The 16,445-nt window shown below is 39.9% G+C and overlaps 2 protein-coding genes across 2 annotated transcripts; both read left to right on the plus strand.

The window, feature by feature from the left end:
* The first annotated feature begins 5,105 nt into the window (after window positions 1-5,105).
* On the plus strand, window positions 5,106-8,943 carry LOC115113907 (retinol-binding protein 1-like). Its single transcript, XM_029641850.2, has 4 exons — window positions 5,106-5,271; window positions 5,739-5,917; window positions 7,356-7,457; window positions 8,233-8,943. Exons 1-4 carry the CDS (start codon window positions 5,199-5,201, stop codon window positions 8,281-8,283), a joined length of 405 nt encoding a protein of 134 aa, XP_029497710.1. The 5' UTR covers window positions 5,106-5,198; the 3' UTR covers window positions 8,284-8,943.
* Window positions 8,944-14,102: 5,159 nt separating this feature from the next.
* On the plus strand, window positions 14,103-16,292 carry LOC115113908 (retinol-binding protein 2). The gene is given in 5 exon segments (XM_029641851.2): window positions 14,103-14,242; window positions 14,726-14,904; window positions 15,285-15,324; window positions 15,327-15,385; window positions 16,086-16,292. Coding segments are annotated over 5 exon segments (405 nt in total). The 5' UTR covers window positions 14,103-14,169; the 3' UTR covers window positions 16,140-16,292.
* The last annotated feature ends 153 nt before the right edge of the window (window positions 16,293-16,445 follow it).

The following is a 16,445-nucleotide window of genomic DNA, read 5'->3' on the forward strand; positions in this document are numbered from 1 at the left end:
CAGTGCAATATATCTGCTGGAGCGCGTGCTACGGGTGGGTGTTGCTATGGTGACCAGTGAGCTGAGATAAGGCGGGGCTTTACCTAGCAAAGACTTATAGATGATCTGGAGCCAGTGAGTTTAGTGACGGATATGTAGTGAGGGCCAGCCAACGAGAGCATACAGGTCGCAGTGGTGGGTAGTATACGGGGCTTTGGTGACAAAAATGGATGGCACTGTGATAGACTACACCTAGTTTGCTGAGTAGAGTGTTGGGCGCTATTTTGTAGATGACATCGCCGAAGTCAAGGATCGGTAGGATAGTCAGTTTTACGAGGGTATGTTTGGTGGCATGAGTGAAGGAGTCTTTGTTGCGAAATAGGAAGCCGATTCTAGATGTAATTTTGGATTGGAGATGCTTAATGTGAGTCTTGGAAGGAGAGTTTACAGTCTAACCAGACACCTAGGTATTTGTAGATGTCCACATATTCTGGGTCAGAACCGTCAAGAGTAGTGATGCTAGTCGGGGGGGAGGGTGCGGGCAGCAATCGGTTGAAGAGCATACACTTGGTTTTACTAGCATTTAAAACCAGTTGGAGGCCACGGAAGGAGTGTTGTATGATGTTGAAGCTCGTTTGGAGGTTCATTAGCACAGTGTCCAAAGAAGGGCCAGATGTATACAGAATGGTGTTGTCTGCGTAGAGGTGGATCAGAGAATCACCAGCAGCAAGAGCGGCATCATTGACAAATACAGAGAAAATAGTCAGCCCGAGAATTGAACCCTGTGGCATCCCCATAGAGACTGCCAGAGGTCTCTACCAAATGCTCTGCCAACTGCCAAATGCTAACTAACAGGGATGTAAACAAATTTGTGCACAACATTTGAGAGAAATATGCTTTTCATGCATATGACGAATTGGTAAACCAATGCCTATTCTTCCCCTCTCAAAAAAAAAGCAAATGTTGAAGAGGACAAACTCTTCTTAAACTTGGTAGTTACAGTGCATTCAGAAAATATTCATACCCTTTGACTTATTCCACATTTTGTTGTGTTATAGCCTGAATTCAACATGTATTAAATATAGTTTTTTTCTCGCCCATCTACACACAATACCCCATAATGACAAAGTGAAAACATGTTTTTAGAAATGTTAGCAAATGTATTGAAAATTAAATAAGAAACGATAGGGTATTGTGTGTAGATGGGTGAGAAAAAAATATTTGTCAAATTGTTGACTTCAGGCTGTAACGCAACAAAATGTGTAATGAGTCAAGGGGTATGAATACCTTCTGAAGGGGATGTAGAACCATGCCAAAATAGAGTCTGAGCTCTAGAGGTTTAGGTAGTCGGTCTTAGTTGGAACTACATATACCACACATGGAATTGAATTGAATACATTTTTTTATCCTCTTTTTAATCATTAACTGTCTTTCCAGGGTTTGGTGAGCACTCTTTCCACGAATACAGGTTACCATGGTTTATCTGCACAAATGACTCCATATCCCCAGTCCTGTCACTTTTAAAACAAGCTGTTAAACAAAAAAGAGTAATGGATTTTCAGTCCAATATACAGTAGTGTGCCTGTGCTTATGGTACCTTATATAGACAGGTGTGTTTCTTTCTAAATCATGCCCAAACAATTGAATTGGCCACAGGTGGACTCCAATCAAGTTGTTGTGACATCACAAGGATGCACCTGAGCACAGTTTGGAGTGTCACCCAGCGTCATAACACATTATGACATGGTCATAATCATGTCATAACAGCTGACATAACGTGTCATAACCTGTTATAATATAGCCATAACACTGTCATAACATATATTTAGACCTGTTGTGACAATTGCATTATTTTATGACTGCGATGTCGATGACAGCCTATGGCTAAATGCTCAAGACAGGCTTGATGCAAACTATTGCCTGCTAAACTTTTGTTTCTTTCATTCATTTCATGTGTTTCATTTGATTACAGTACACCCATGTTGTAATTATAACTGAACAAGACATGTATTCTTTGCATTAAAAGATTGTGAAAAATGTCTTCAAGGATCACACCTTTGATCACACATGGGATATAAATGATGGAAATGGGATTTTCAGTCCATTTTGATGGATAGTGCAAGTGTATTGCCTAATGTCAAAGCAGTGTAATGTACTACAATGTACAGAACTGTAGCATATTCCATTTAGAAAAATGTATCTTGCTTTTTTTTTTTTTTTTTACTATTGGATGAACTGGTTGTTAAAACAACTCAATTGAGAAGATATCATTATGTAGTGTTTTTGTGATTAAATCAATGTTCTCATGATATTTCACAGTAAATGTTTTTTTTGGATCAATGATATCAATGATTGTGTGGTGACATATGACTCCAAAATGAATGTACAACAAAAGGTTTTGAATATAAGACTGGCTGCGTTACTAGTGTTACTATATAGTTTGGAGTTTTGTTGCATACCACATTGAGCTCTTCATTGGGTAGGCCCAGCCATTCTGTACCCCTCTATCGGATGTCACACTGGGTGACTCAGAGCTTTTCTCTCAGGATTTTAGTAATCCTGACAGTCCCCTGCAACAACGAGAGGTATTTTCTCAATTAAAAGAATGCCAAGCGAAACGTCTCTGTGTTACCAACCCACTTGGCATGTGTTACTAAAATAGTGGCTGCCATGGTCAGCTCAAAAGACGGCTATAATCGGATTATCTTAATTACTTCATTACAAATTATGTGCCAGACCAGTCGTATATGGTCGCCTTCGAGAACATTGTGCTAAACAGAGCGTTGGAAGTTATGCGCAATTGCGCTGCATAAAAAAAAAACGTGTTTTCAATAGTTATGTGGTTTGAATAAGATAGTAGCCTATCTGTACAAAATCGAGTCGCATTTGTCGTACCGTGAAAACGTGTATCATAAAATGACACTGAAATGTTTGTTTTTCATCCAAACTAGGCCGAAGAGAAATATTCTTAATTAACCTACTCCTAACTGATCTTATTAAGCACTTTTAAATATATAGCACATGGCTTAATGCATGGGAAAGTGAGGTACATTTAGCCATTTTTTTTTACATTCAGCATAACTCCGTCAAGGGAATATGGGGTGTTTCTTAAAATGCTAACTACTGTGCTGCGAACTACGCAAATTGGAGCACGGGAGGGTCAGAGTATGAGTCCACATCAAATTATGCGAAACGGAGCACTGAGGGCACTTCTCGAATGTGTACTCCGTTTGCCTGTTAAACTATCTGGTTAGCTACATTATTACGCGTTACATATAGCTAGCTGAAGGTTGTGAAGTAAAACGGTTGTTTTGTGTATATCTTTATTAATCTCTTTCCATTGTTGTCCTGGCTGGAAGACGGTTCAGGGAATGGGTAAATCCATAGTACGTCAATAGGGCTATCACGAATAATTGGTACTATAGCTACCAGCGAAAAATGTCTACCTTGCATGACATTAGTTTAAGGTCATTTTGCCTGTTTTACTAGCTGGCTGGCTAGATAATTATGTTAGATTATTACAATTCACATATCTAGCTGATAATTATGAAGTAAAAAGTTTTCTTTGTGCATATCTTGTTTTGTCTATTGTTGCCATTGTCCTGGCTGGGAGAAAGTTCAGTGGAAGCGTGAGGTAATACAGTACGAGTGCTTCTCAAATGTATTGCTTTATACATTCTCCACACTCTCGTCCTCACAAGAACGTACTCAAGAGAACGTGGTCGGAGAATGCACTCGGAACATGAAAGTGTGGAGCATGGCAGTATGCGCATTGAGAAACACCCATGGTGTTATTTCTAACAAAGATATCAACATATATTTCAGGATGTTGAGGCCCTGTAAATAATCATGTCAACCTTACGGTTTTGAAAACAGTTTGTCCAAAATAAGTTTCTCTTGGTATAACATAACTTAAATTGAGCATGGGGACAGGTAAATTAAGCCACCTACACATTTCTGTACTGAATGAAATATTACCACATAAAAAAAACACGTCTATCTTTATATACCGAATAAAAAAACTTGAGCTGGCACACACCCAGAGGAAAGTATTTTATGTAGAGGTGCTGACTAACAGCGAATAAACTACAAGCTATAAAAAGAAGGCACGGTAATGTCGAAACGTTGGTGATTTACCCAATAAATTACTAGGAGTTTATATATAGTGTGTGACTCTCTTTATTTTTGATTTTGATAGCTTATATCTTTATTTCCAAAACACATTTCAACACAATCACAATCGCTTTATTGTCTTTCAATCATTTTAAGCATATTTTAACACAGGCTTAACATCTAACAAACAACTTGTACTTTTTTAAACACTTTTAACATTTGCCAGGCCCTGTTCTTACCTCATATCCCAGAGATAATGCCTGGCATCATTCCTGGGAAAGGCTTAACATCTAACAAACAAGTTGTACTTTTTTAAACACTTTTAACATTTGCCAGGTCCAGTTCTTACCTCATATCCCAGCGATAATGCCTTGCATCATTCCTGGGAAGAAAACACTTACATTTGTTCAACTTGCCATTGTCTTAATTTACCCCATGGCCATTGGCTCAATTTACTCCAAGGCAAACATGTTTACTATACTAGCCCACACAGCTACATGGCTGCACTTTCATGCTAGGTTTAGGACCTCATATTGAATTTTATAGAGACCCCAACTGATGCACAGAACCATCTTTAAATGATCTACTTTGGTTTAGATGCAAGCATCATCAAACTTCTAACACAATAAATGAATTGGATTTGGTGATAATCCGATTTTTGGATTTAATTTGTTTACCACTTTTTCCATGTAATTTCTTCCTTCACATACTCCATGAAATGATAACCTATTCATAAATATTTGGTCAAATTATACATTTTGTGTATGGTTTCAAAGGTGGTTCAATTTACCCCTATAGCTCAATTTACCCAACTCTCACATATGTATAATCTCGTCCCCAGCCTGTTCTCTTGAGTCTAGGCTGGCGTTAATTGATGTATGGCTCGTTTCAAATGCGCAGTTTGCGCAGATCAGCTGTGGTGGGAGGGAGTTTCCAATTCTTGTAAAAAAAAGAAGAAGAAAGCTATTAAGTAATCGGATTAAAGGGATTCTGGTTCAAATAGGAGGCCTGGACAGCAGTCATGCATTCCGTCGCAAGTGAACAGCGATATCGGATCTCCTTTGCCCATTTCACCAGGAAGTAAGGAAACTAGAAACACAGCCAATATGCCAGTTGATCTGAATGGGTATTGGAAAATGATCTCAAATGACAACTTCGAGGAGTACTTAAAGGCCCTCGGTGAGTTGTTACAGCATTTTTGGGGGATGATTCGTTTAAGGGGGACTCCAAACTTCAGTTAAATGGATGATGCGCAAGGATATTGCTGCTCCATACGTCGAGTTCCATTGCATCAGGACCACTGCGCCCTGCGGTCAATATTGAGCTCTAAGCATTAATATACCTAGCTAACGTTATGGAATTTAGTATAGTTCAAAAGTGTGTTTATTGGAGCACGGGTGTAGATACTGACATATTGCTTGCGTCATCTAAAATAATGGGTTTGAAAGTGCTGCATGTTTACAAAGTATCCCAAAAATAGCGAGATTGCTGGTATTAGATCCGGTTATGGCCTATACAGAAACAGAGGTCATGAAAGTGATGTTAGGCTATAGATGACTGTAGCCTTCCTGCTCCTCAGTGTTAATCTCTCTCTCTCTCTACTCGCTCTCTCTCTCTCTTCCCTTTTTTGGGGACCCATCACACAGATGTAAATGTTGCCATTAGGAAAATTGCCACCTTGTTGAAGCCTGACAAAGACATCAATCACGATGGTGACCACATAGTCATCAAGACCCTCAGTACCTTTAAGAACTACAACATGGATTTCCATGTTGGCAAGGAGTTTGAAGAGGATCTGTCAGGGGTGGATGACAGAAAATGCATGGTGAGTTGACAAAAACATTCCCATCACACATTCAGTTGTTTTTTTTTAAAAGGCTATCAAAACGTATTTCTGGAGACTAGAGATACAGAACAAGGATTCATTTTGATGTTTCAGTAGTGGTTTGTCATATTCCCTCTAGTGTGAGATCGCAAATGGCAGTCCTTATGTGTGCTCATCAATATTTGATTGAGGTACCACTGCGAACACAAGGGGCCTTGAGTTAGCCTCAAGGCTAAGGGGGAAGCAGTAGATTGCTGCATTAGAGAAGACACTGGTGTCCTTGAAAACATATAAGGGCTTTTCACACTACTGAGCCGAACAGAGCAGAGCCAAACCTAGCTGCACTGAGTTGCTGGAACTGCTGAAAAGGACAATGTGAAAACTAATAGATGTTTAGTCAGGAGATCTGAGAAAAACTTGTATGATACAATTTTTCTTCTGATAAGATTTTTTTTCCCTGGGACCTGATTAGGATCTGCATATTTTTCTCCCCCCAAAAAAGAACAGCCCTTGTAAGCCTGTAGGCTGATTTCTTTCCAAGCCCATAAACCATTACCTTGTGGGCGGCTGCAAATACCATCAGGGAATGGAAGTCTGTTATTGGCCACTGGGCCAACTATATTCTGTATTGTTGTAACTTACCATTTGTGAGACTTTGACACCTTTTTGACTATTTATACAGTTGAATCCTAACTTCTTTATGTAATGAAAGAGCTGGTGTGTATAATATATGGGAATTATTGAATATATACTGTATAGTCATTATTACTTAAAGGAAAACTGGACCCAGAAACTATATTTTGGTATTTGTTTCATTAGTCCATTGTTGACATAGTCCCAAAAAGTTTTCAAGATATGTAACTTTCAAAATACAGCGGGTGAATTCAAGTCGAACCACCTAGCCTCCATCTCCCATCGAATTGTGGTATCTAAAGGGTTTCATTCCTATGCTGTGAGCTCTGAGCTACAGAGCTGTCTGTCCTCAGAAGAACCCTTCCAGAGCAAAGGGTGAGGGAACAGACTCCTAAGCCAAAAAGGACAGAGGTGCGCCGGAGTAGTGCGTTATCGAACAGCTGAAGGCCTAGTTTTCCCATGGTGCCCCAGGTTAATGAGTTAATAATTGCTTGATTCAGTTAATCACGCAATTAGAAACTTTAATCATTCGATGAACAACAGTCGTCACATTAATTTATGCAACGTCACGACACATGCGTCTGTTTGTAAGTCTGTAAGTTGTTATATATTCCTGCACACTACTGTGTGTGTGTGTGTGTGTGTGTGTGTGTGTGTGTGTGTGTGTGTAGGTCATGCTCCTAATTGCTAATTGACAGTAGAATGCATAATGTTGTCTGTCCTCTCTCTCTGTAGACCATTATCTCATGGGAGGGGGACAATCTGGTGTGTGTGTGTGTGTGTGTGTGTGTGTGTGTGTGTGTAGACCACTATCTCATGGGAGGGAGACAATCTGGTGTGTGTGCAGAAGGGAGAGAAAGAAGGAAGAGGCTGGACCCATTGGGTGGAGGGGGATGAGCTTCATCTGGTAAGAGAACACATTCATTCATGGCATTTGAATGCAAGTCTTCTTCCTCAGTTCCTGATTTCACTTTTTGTCACAACAGATCTCAGATCAGATGAACATGTAAGACAATAAATAGCACAGATGAAAAACATTTATTCAAAGCTTTTGTGAAAATATAGCTGGTTTCTGGCTTTGGTAACCTCACAAAAAAGATTTTAACTAAGTGTGGACCACCAGGGCAAATAAACCATGACAAGATTCCTACACTTTGTGGATAGAATTGGAGTTTAGGGACCCTCAATAAAATAGTATATTTGTAGTGCACCTCTAGTGTACCCATACATAAACATTAGTAAATCTACTGACCTCGACAATGACCACCGTATGACCACTTTCATTACCTTGTCATTACGGATTTTCATTGCTATGATTATTGTCATCAAAGCTGAATAAAAGGCATCTGACTGCCAAATTATTTAGTCAAAGTGATTCTAACAGATGTTCGCAATTAGTAGCCATGAAATTATTCATTAGCAGAGTGGCTCCCTGGAGTCACTAAGCCCAGGAACACTGAACAGCAGCTGCCTCTGCTGGTTAAAAATATAACTGCAAGTACATGTGCTTTGCCTTTGGTTTTCTCCATTGATTACTGTGAACATTTTTGACATCTTCACAGCTGTTTACCTCAATTAATGATGATAGGGTGGTATACAAAAACAAATAAATAATGGGATTTATTAAAAATCTTGTTTAATCTCTCGATGGAACATAATTTTACCTTCTGTTCACTATGCAGGAGCTGAGAGCTTGTGGAGCTGTGTGCAAGCAGGTCTTCAAGAAAACCTAAACCAGCACTGGAATTACAGAATGGCGCCCCTACCTGAGCGCTCAAGAGAGACACAGACACAAACCAACCCTGTGACAAAGAACCCTCTAATACACTCATCCATCCACCCATCCATCCATCCACCCACCCACCCACCCGCCCACCCATCCAACCATCCATCCTTCCATCCTTCATTCCATCAATCCTTTCACATTTCTTTCCATCATTCAAATTATCCAAGACAGGGGTGATGTATCTGTCGATCACTTGTACTGTAACTCTGTCTCAGGGTGAGAGCCCCTTTGATTGACATGTTATAGGTGTGTGGATACATTGAAGTACGTGTAGTAGGCTTTATAATTAGTGCCTCAATCTCTAATGGTGTCCTGAGTTTACAACTGGGGGTGAACTTGACCAGTAGGAAGGAGGGTTTTAGTAGAGTGAAAAAGAAAATGAGGGTGAGAGAGGTAAAGAATGAAAATGAAATGGAGAGGCAGCAGAAGATGTGACAAATAGCTACCAGGCCTGTGCAGCTGAGACATCATCACCGTCTTAGTAGAAAACTTTACAAGTACTAACGTGTTCAGGAAATAACAGCAGACTTTGTCTGTGTTTTTCCTGAATTCATTTGGGAGTGTCCCCTTGATAGGAAAAAATCACTCAATAAATGAATCTCAACAATGTGGTCTGTCTGTGAGAGTTTTTGTCTTTAAAAGTGAGAAAGCAAACAGAAATGTTTCTTTCACCAATGTAAAGTCAACTAATATTTGGGCCATGAGAGAAGCAGCAAAATTCATTCAAACACAATATTTTTTTAAATATAAAAAAAAATCTGTAAGTAAAGAATACAAATAAATACAAAAATATGCTGTGATCATGTAACCAGGAAAACAATAAAATACAATAAATAATTGATTTACAATATGTAAATCGTTGCTCTTGTTTTCCTTAATAGGATGTCGGTGGGCGGAGCCGGGAGGGTCATTGAAATGGGACACACCTGGGCTCAGGTGTCCCGGGATAAATGCACCACTTCCCCATTCATTGAGGAGACTCTCTCCATGCAGACACTGATAGATTTTTTTTGTGTGGCCATTTTGTTTGTTTACTTTGGCACCTTTCAGAACCCCTCATTATCACATTTATGCATGAGAACACCCGCTTACATTACTGCCTACACACACACACCATTGTTAATTGTATTTAGTTTACTTCAGTTAATAAATATATTTTGTTATTCCTTATTGCCATGTTTTCTCACTTTTTGTTATGAACTACGAGCCGGGTTTGTGACAAGTGGGGGCTCGTCTGTGATCATGAGGTTGGTTCCTAGACATTTTAGCGCATAGCACTTTGTTGCATTATGGAGGACTAATACTAGTGTCGTTGGGCTTACTAGTATGAGTTGTGTTTGGGGGGGGGTCATGTTTGAGAACTCTGTAGGTGCTTCATAACTTTTGTTGTAGCTTTTGAGTTGTATTGTTTGGTAGGCCCAGTGTTTGTTGCCTTTGTTTGGTATACTTGCTACTGTGGTGGATAGTTTGTGTGCTGTGTTGGAGAGAGTACATTGGTTAGTTTCCAGGCCCCTGCCCAGGCTGGAAACTCTTGCTCTACTCACTTTTGGGACATTGGTCTGAGATGAGTACAATTGGATGTGTACCTCAGTGGGCCATTTGGATAGGGTAGTGACACTTGCTACCTGGAGCTATAGCCTTTCTTTTTTCCCTATTAGGCTTAGTGACGTGTTTCACTTTGGAATATGTTGGGCATGGTTATTTCTGTGGCATCTATGGACTGCGCAGTTGTCTTGGGGGCACCCCCCCCCCCCTTGCCAGCTGGGAACAGTGTAATTACCCACTGCAAATCTGCATGATGTTTGGGGAAGCTCCATATATCTCATCTCTCTTCTGTGGTGCCCAGTGTGATTTGTCATTTCTCTGGTCTGGTGTGCTCAGCAGAGGAGAAGAGCAAGAATTTTTGTATTACTTGTGACTATGGTGTCTTGAGTCAAAGTTCATTTGCTTTTCATCAGAGGAACTGTTAGAATTATGTACTAAACAGCTGTTGAAGATCGCTGAACACTACAAGGTTGAAATTAGTGATAAATGTCAAATTCTGTTAGGTTGATATTGAAAGCCAATCTGATGGAGTGGTGTTCTTGAAATTAGCAGTGGGGCAGCCTCTGCCGAGGACTCGCGGTCTCACTGTCTCGTTACAATGGCTGCTCCATGTTAGTCTTTTTGAACAGCAGAAATGACTGTCTGTTACAGCTAGAGCATGATCGTGTAAAGTATGACAAAGAACTGGCATTTAAACAGGACTTGGAGCGTGCTAAAATCAAGAGCAGCTAGAGTTGGTTAGGGAAGGAAAGCTCTCAGGGGAGAGTTCGCTCTGGGAGGTGACCCAGATTTACCTAGGGGTCGCTCTTTCGGTCACACCCCGGACACATTTGTTATTGTTGCGAACTTACGGTTGTTGCCAAAATTTAATGAGGACCCTGAGACATTATTTTCCTTGGTGCTGGTTGCTGACACGCTATCTCGCTGTTCCTAAATGTCCACGTGACTGACCTGTCTTGTTTGGTATTGTCCTGTTCTATCGCTCCTGTTTGTTCCCTTCTGGTCTTGTTTTTGTCTTTTCAATTAAAGTTTGCTTCCTGTGTGCAAAGGTTGCTGAGGTCTGTGGAGAACAAAGTTGGCTGGGGCAAGTGGAAGTGTGAACATGTACCCCCAGTATCAATTTGGGATGCTGGGTCAAATTTGTTTGACTGGTATGGTGTTTCTTGTTGAGCCCTAGTTTTATTGGGGGGGACCCTCCCTAGTTTTATGGGGGGGGACCCTCCCACTCTGCCAATTCTTTGCTCTTGTTTTCCTTATTAGGATGTTGGTTGGCGGCGCCAGGAAGGTCGTCATTGAAATGGGACACACCTGGACTCGGGTGTGTGCCAGGATAAATACCTCTTCCCCATTCATTGAGGAGACTCTCTCCATGCAGACACTGGCAGATTTTGGTTGTGGCATTATTGTGGCTGTTTAAATTTTTGGCACCTTTCAACACCTTATCACATCTATGCACACAACCACTCACTTATGCTACTGACTACACGCACACCATTGTTAATTGTGTTTAGTTTACATGAGTTAATAAATATATTCTGTTATTCCGTATCTCCACGTTGTGACATAAGTGACTCATTATTTACTATTTATTTCTATTGGGCAAAAAATCTGCAACACAACCAAAACAAACAGTAAATGCATCCAAGTTTGGGACAGCCACAAGATTGATGTATTCATTGCTACTAGTGTAAAGAACGTCACGCTCAGTGACGTCAACTTAGCTATTATGTTGCTAGATTTAGCAACTTTTCAGACTACCCTGCACCCTTTTTTTTCAAACAGCACCTACCAACAAATGTAGCTACTTTTAAAATGTATTTGGAACTTTTAGCAACTTTTGAAGTGACTCAAACGCTAAAATGCACGCATTGTCCCTCTAAACGATTTTTTTTGTCAGTCACAACACACGTGCGTGGCTGCAAAAGTGCATTGAGTGACGTCAGCAGCAGAGTGCACAGGCAGCAATTTCAGTAAATTGCACATTGTTGGCTGCAGCAGTAGTACAGGTTCGACGAGCCAACCCCAATGAATACAGTTGGTTACGAATGCTTGATCTTGAAAAGAACTTCAATCAAAATTGTACAGCCAGGAGTCGGTACCTGAACAAATGTCAAATATTTTTTGCAGAGATGGCCGTCAATTTGAATAACGTTATTGTGTATTCAACGTAATGACCGTTTTATAACGTCATCTGGCACTGGTCATGCTGCTTACCACTTCCTTCCTCACGTGATCCCCCTACCTCGAGCGTTTTAGCCGATTGCACCACCTCAAAAGCTAGCTAATGAGAAGATGCAAGTGGCATTTCAGGATTAGGAGTAAATTTCATACATCCCCTACATTCCCCCTCAAATTTACTCAGTCAAGAGCGTGCAGAGCTGTCATCAAGGCGAAGGGTGGCTACATTGAAGAATCTCAAATATAAAATATATTTTGATTTAATACTTTTTTGGTTACATGATTTCATGTCTTCAGTTTTGATGTCCTCACTATTATTCTGTAATGTAGAAAATATTAAAAACAAAGAAACCCTTGGATGAGTAGGTGTGTCCAAACTTTTGACATAAAAATAATCCCCATCAAAATCCACCAGTTTATGTTATTTAGATTGACACTCAGTAACGTTAATCGACTCGTAAGGGTTTGTCCAATAGCAGTCATGTAGGCTATTGTTATCCTCATCACAAACTGCTAAAGTGGTGGACTCGTTATCAATATTGTTTTTTTAACCGTGGTTCCGAGCACACCTCTTATCGTGCTTTTATGTTGAGGATTCCAAAACGCATGTTTATTATAACGCATAAACTCTAAAACATTATAGGCCTGCATGTAAGTGTAACCTACATAAAAATACACTAATGACAGCCAAGTGTCTTCTTCATTGTATTTTCCATCTGCAATACTGCCATCTGCAGGATGATAACGTGAATGCAAACTATTTCTACTGTTCACTTTGGATCATCCTCCTTGGGTGAAATAACACAGTGTGTGACGAATGATTACAAAAATCTATATAAAACGTCGGACTACATTTAGGTTTTACACATCCATGTAATATAGCCTATGCAATATGATTATTAGGCAATAGAAGTGTGTTTGCAAGGCTGAAATTCAATTCCTTTCTCATTTCAAGCTGTTGGCAGTAGACTTCGTCCCTTTTCAACACACTAACACAATACGCTACATGTAAATCAACATTTCAAAGGGGGGCTTTCCACAATCTGTGACAATTACATGAACTAGGCACTTTACACAGAGAGCAGTTTCACCGGTCAGTCAAATACACGTGATAACATAGTTCAGGGTTTCCCAACTGGTGGTCCGCGTCCGAAGTTTTCTGAGCACAAAAAAAAAACGTTCTTTTTAAAAAAAAATTATGGTTGCACATAAAAAAAAAGACTGTAACAGCACCAGCATATCAGCTCCAAGTGATTTTTAAAATCTGTTCCCACTCATAATAAAGAGATATGTGATCATATATAAATGTAAGTAAAGGTTTGAAATGATGTTTTAGTCATACATATCTGTTTGGGCTTCTTGCTGTTCATTTTCAGTCTACAATTCTTTTGTAATTATGTTCTGGTCCCCTTACTATCCTCTCAGGAAAAAATCGACCTGTGGCTGAATCTAGTTGATGATCCCTGGCCTAGTTGCTTTGATGATCAGAAAGTGCAGTGTGACAGGTATGTTAATTAGGACTACATCTACAATTTTAATTGGCTGAAAAAGCTGTGCCAATATGTAATCACTTCATCTGATGGGACCAGCTACAATTTACAGTATGTGCAAGTAAATCAAACATTTTAATTGGCTGATACGCATTTTGTGCGTGAGAACCTGTTTAACTCTAAATGCTTGCTTATGTTCACAAGTATGTCCCCCTTCTGTTTTCTATTAGCAGATACTGGATTTGCACATGTTGAACTTACTCAACCTGCATGCTCAAAGTTAAATAGTCTTTTGAGCAGAATATATGCAAGACACCAAAAATAATAATCTAACTTTAAACTATGCAGTCTCAGTCGATGAGTCTCATTCTGCCTGTGTGTGTGTGTGTGTGTGTGTGTGTGTGTGTGAATTGGCACTACCTACTGTATCTCCCGATAGGCCTCTTCTATGACCGCTCTTCCCATCCCATCACCCCTCCTGTCACCCCTACAGCCATAGCACTCAACTACTTTATCAATAGTACTCTGCCCTCTGCCTTGGCTGTTATATAAAGAGGCTGGGACACCGTGTACCTTCCCATTCTGATCCAGCCCAAAGTTCACCAGCCCACAGAACCAACATGCCTGTAGACTTCAATGGCAAATGGGAGTTGGAGAGCAGTGAGAACTTTGAGGATTACATGAAAGCACTGAGTAAGATCTTTCTTCATTATCTCTATGGATTACCACGATGGAATATATCATATTTTTCCATCCATCTGTAGAGAAGGGTGACAAGAAAAGGGGATGTACAAGTGCCTGTGCAGTGTGCACTACCACTGCCAATATATTGTAACTGTATAATGTGCAGGTCTATTGTACAATAGATTTAGATAGTACTTTTCAGCAGTGTTAACTGAGAGATTCACATGGGGACCACCGTATTCTGAGGTGCAATATGTAACATGTATAGTGGTGCAACATTTCATGCCGGTATTCTGCTTTGATTGTATATTTTGCATAGAGCTAAAAGGTTCAACTCAAGTATTGCTATTGTCCTTTTAGACAGCTTTGATGTTATAAACATGCGTATTATTTCCAGTTACATCTCTATTACTCAAATGTTACGTGTGTTTTGATCCTTACAACTTTTTTCAAGCTTTTACATATTTTACTATTTTTTTTTTTTTACCACAGACATTGACTTTGCCACACGCAAAATAGCAGTGCAGCTGGCCCAGACCAAAGTGATTATCCAGGATGGAGACAAGTTGGAAGTCAAGACGCTGAGCACCTTCAGGAACTATGAGCTGATGTTCACTGTGGGGGTGGAGTTTGTGGAGCACACAAAAGGACTGGACAACAGGGTGGTCAAGGTTGGACACGTGGGCTGTGTTCGAATACTGTTACAACGCATCCTTCTTGCTCACTTTTTGGGATGTACATGTAATCACTACTGATCGCACGTGATTAGCTAGGTGTAAGCAATGATTTATTACAATAAAAAGTCCAGTCACATGAACGATTACTTCAAATAAGGAGGAAAAGAAGGATGTAGCTTTAAACTATTTGAACAGATCGGTCCATCTCTTCCTCATCTACCTCCTCCGTTTGATATTTTTCTACTTTACCGTTTGCTTCTTTTTTTCTGTCCTTAGATCTTGGATAATAGCATTTTCACTTTTGTGTCACAAATGTGGTTTCCTTTATAGCCATACATTGTCAATTCATATCAATTTTGACTGTACCTTAACAGGCTCTTGTGGTGTGGGAGGGGGACAAACTAGTGTGTATCCAGAAGGGGAAAAGGACAACCGTGGGTGGAAGCACTGGATCGAAGGAGACAAACTGTACCTGGTGGGTTAACATTATTTACTTAATTGATCATGTTGGTGATATGTTATAGTGTCGTAATAAAGAAATAGCAGTGTAGTATCTCCATCCTTAACATTGCAGGTAGAAATATGAATGTGGGCCTGAAATGAGTCCTTACTTTGCAAGACAGAGAACATGTTAGTGCTGCACATCAGACAGTCCTATACTTCTACTGTATCTCAATGTTCTTTAAACGTTGCACCTTCCTCATGAGCTGATGAACAGCATAGAGATATCGCCACCTGCAGAATATAAATGTGAAAGTTATTTTACAGACAGGAGAATGACATTCCTAGGTAGCATCAAAGACGGCGGATTATAAAATTGACCCAAAAAGGCCTTTTAACAAGAAACTCTTTTTATTTTTTTTGTTTACAGTTCCAGTCTACTTAAGGGGTGGCTCCTCCATATGCACCAATGTGATAGCAGGTCTACTTAGTTCATTCTCCATGTTTACCAACCAGAAAAAAGGAGCCTATGAAATGTCTCATTTTCTCTATCATCTCTGGTAGCATATCAATGGTCCTTTCCTTAATTTGCACTGATCGACCAGGACTAACCTGTTTCTTCAAAGGGAATGAGATAAGGCGAGGAATATGGCACCCCAAGCTCCTAATCCCAAACTTGATATCTAACCTCAGACTGAGATCTGACATCAGATTTGTTCTCTCTGAATTCACAGGAACTGACGTGTGAGGACAAAGTCTGCAGGCAGGTGTTCAAGAGAAAAGAATAGAAAGACAATATCTGGATATCAGTTGCTGGATTCATCCACTTTTTCATACCTTGTGTCAATATAGTAAACTCCTGCTGTTACCATTTAAACTTGTCATAACGGTTTCAAACTCACAAGCAAACCTGAATAAAGCATTGTATATTGTTCACTCTTCTAAGCCTATTGGTACTATATTTAATTTTTTGTTGGGCAAATCTTCCTTAACTAATACGTTGTTAGTCTTTTCATACAAATGAAATAGTCATACGTTAGCCTATGACTTCTCAACGTTGACCATGGGAACCCACGTTATTGCTCAATTTCCCT

Source organism: Oncorhynchus nerka, linkage group LG9b (genome assembly GCF_034236695.1).
Source record: "Oncorhynchus nerka isolate Pitt River linkage group LG9b, Oner_Uvic_2.0, whole genome shotgun sequence".
NCBI lineage: Eukaryota > Metazoa > Chordata > Actinopteri > Salmoniformes > Salmonidae > Oncorhynchus > Oncorhynchus nerka.

Bases quoted from the DNA above. Each gene is read 5' to 3' on its own strand.
- LOC115113907 (XM_029641850.2), top strand. From the start codon at position 5,199: ATGCCAGTTGATCTGAATGGGTATTGGAAAATGATCTCAAATGACAAC. The intron at 5,918-7,355 runs GTGAGTTGACAA...GTGTGTGTGTAG, and splicing joins TGGATGACAGAAAATGCATG to ACCACTATCTCATGGGAGGG. The intron at 7,458-8,232 runs GTAAGAGAACAC...TTCACTATGCAG, and splicing joins AGGGGGATGAGCTTCATCTG to GAGCTGAGAGCTTGTGGAGC.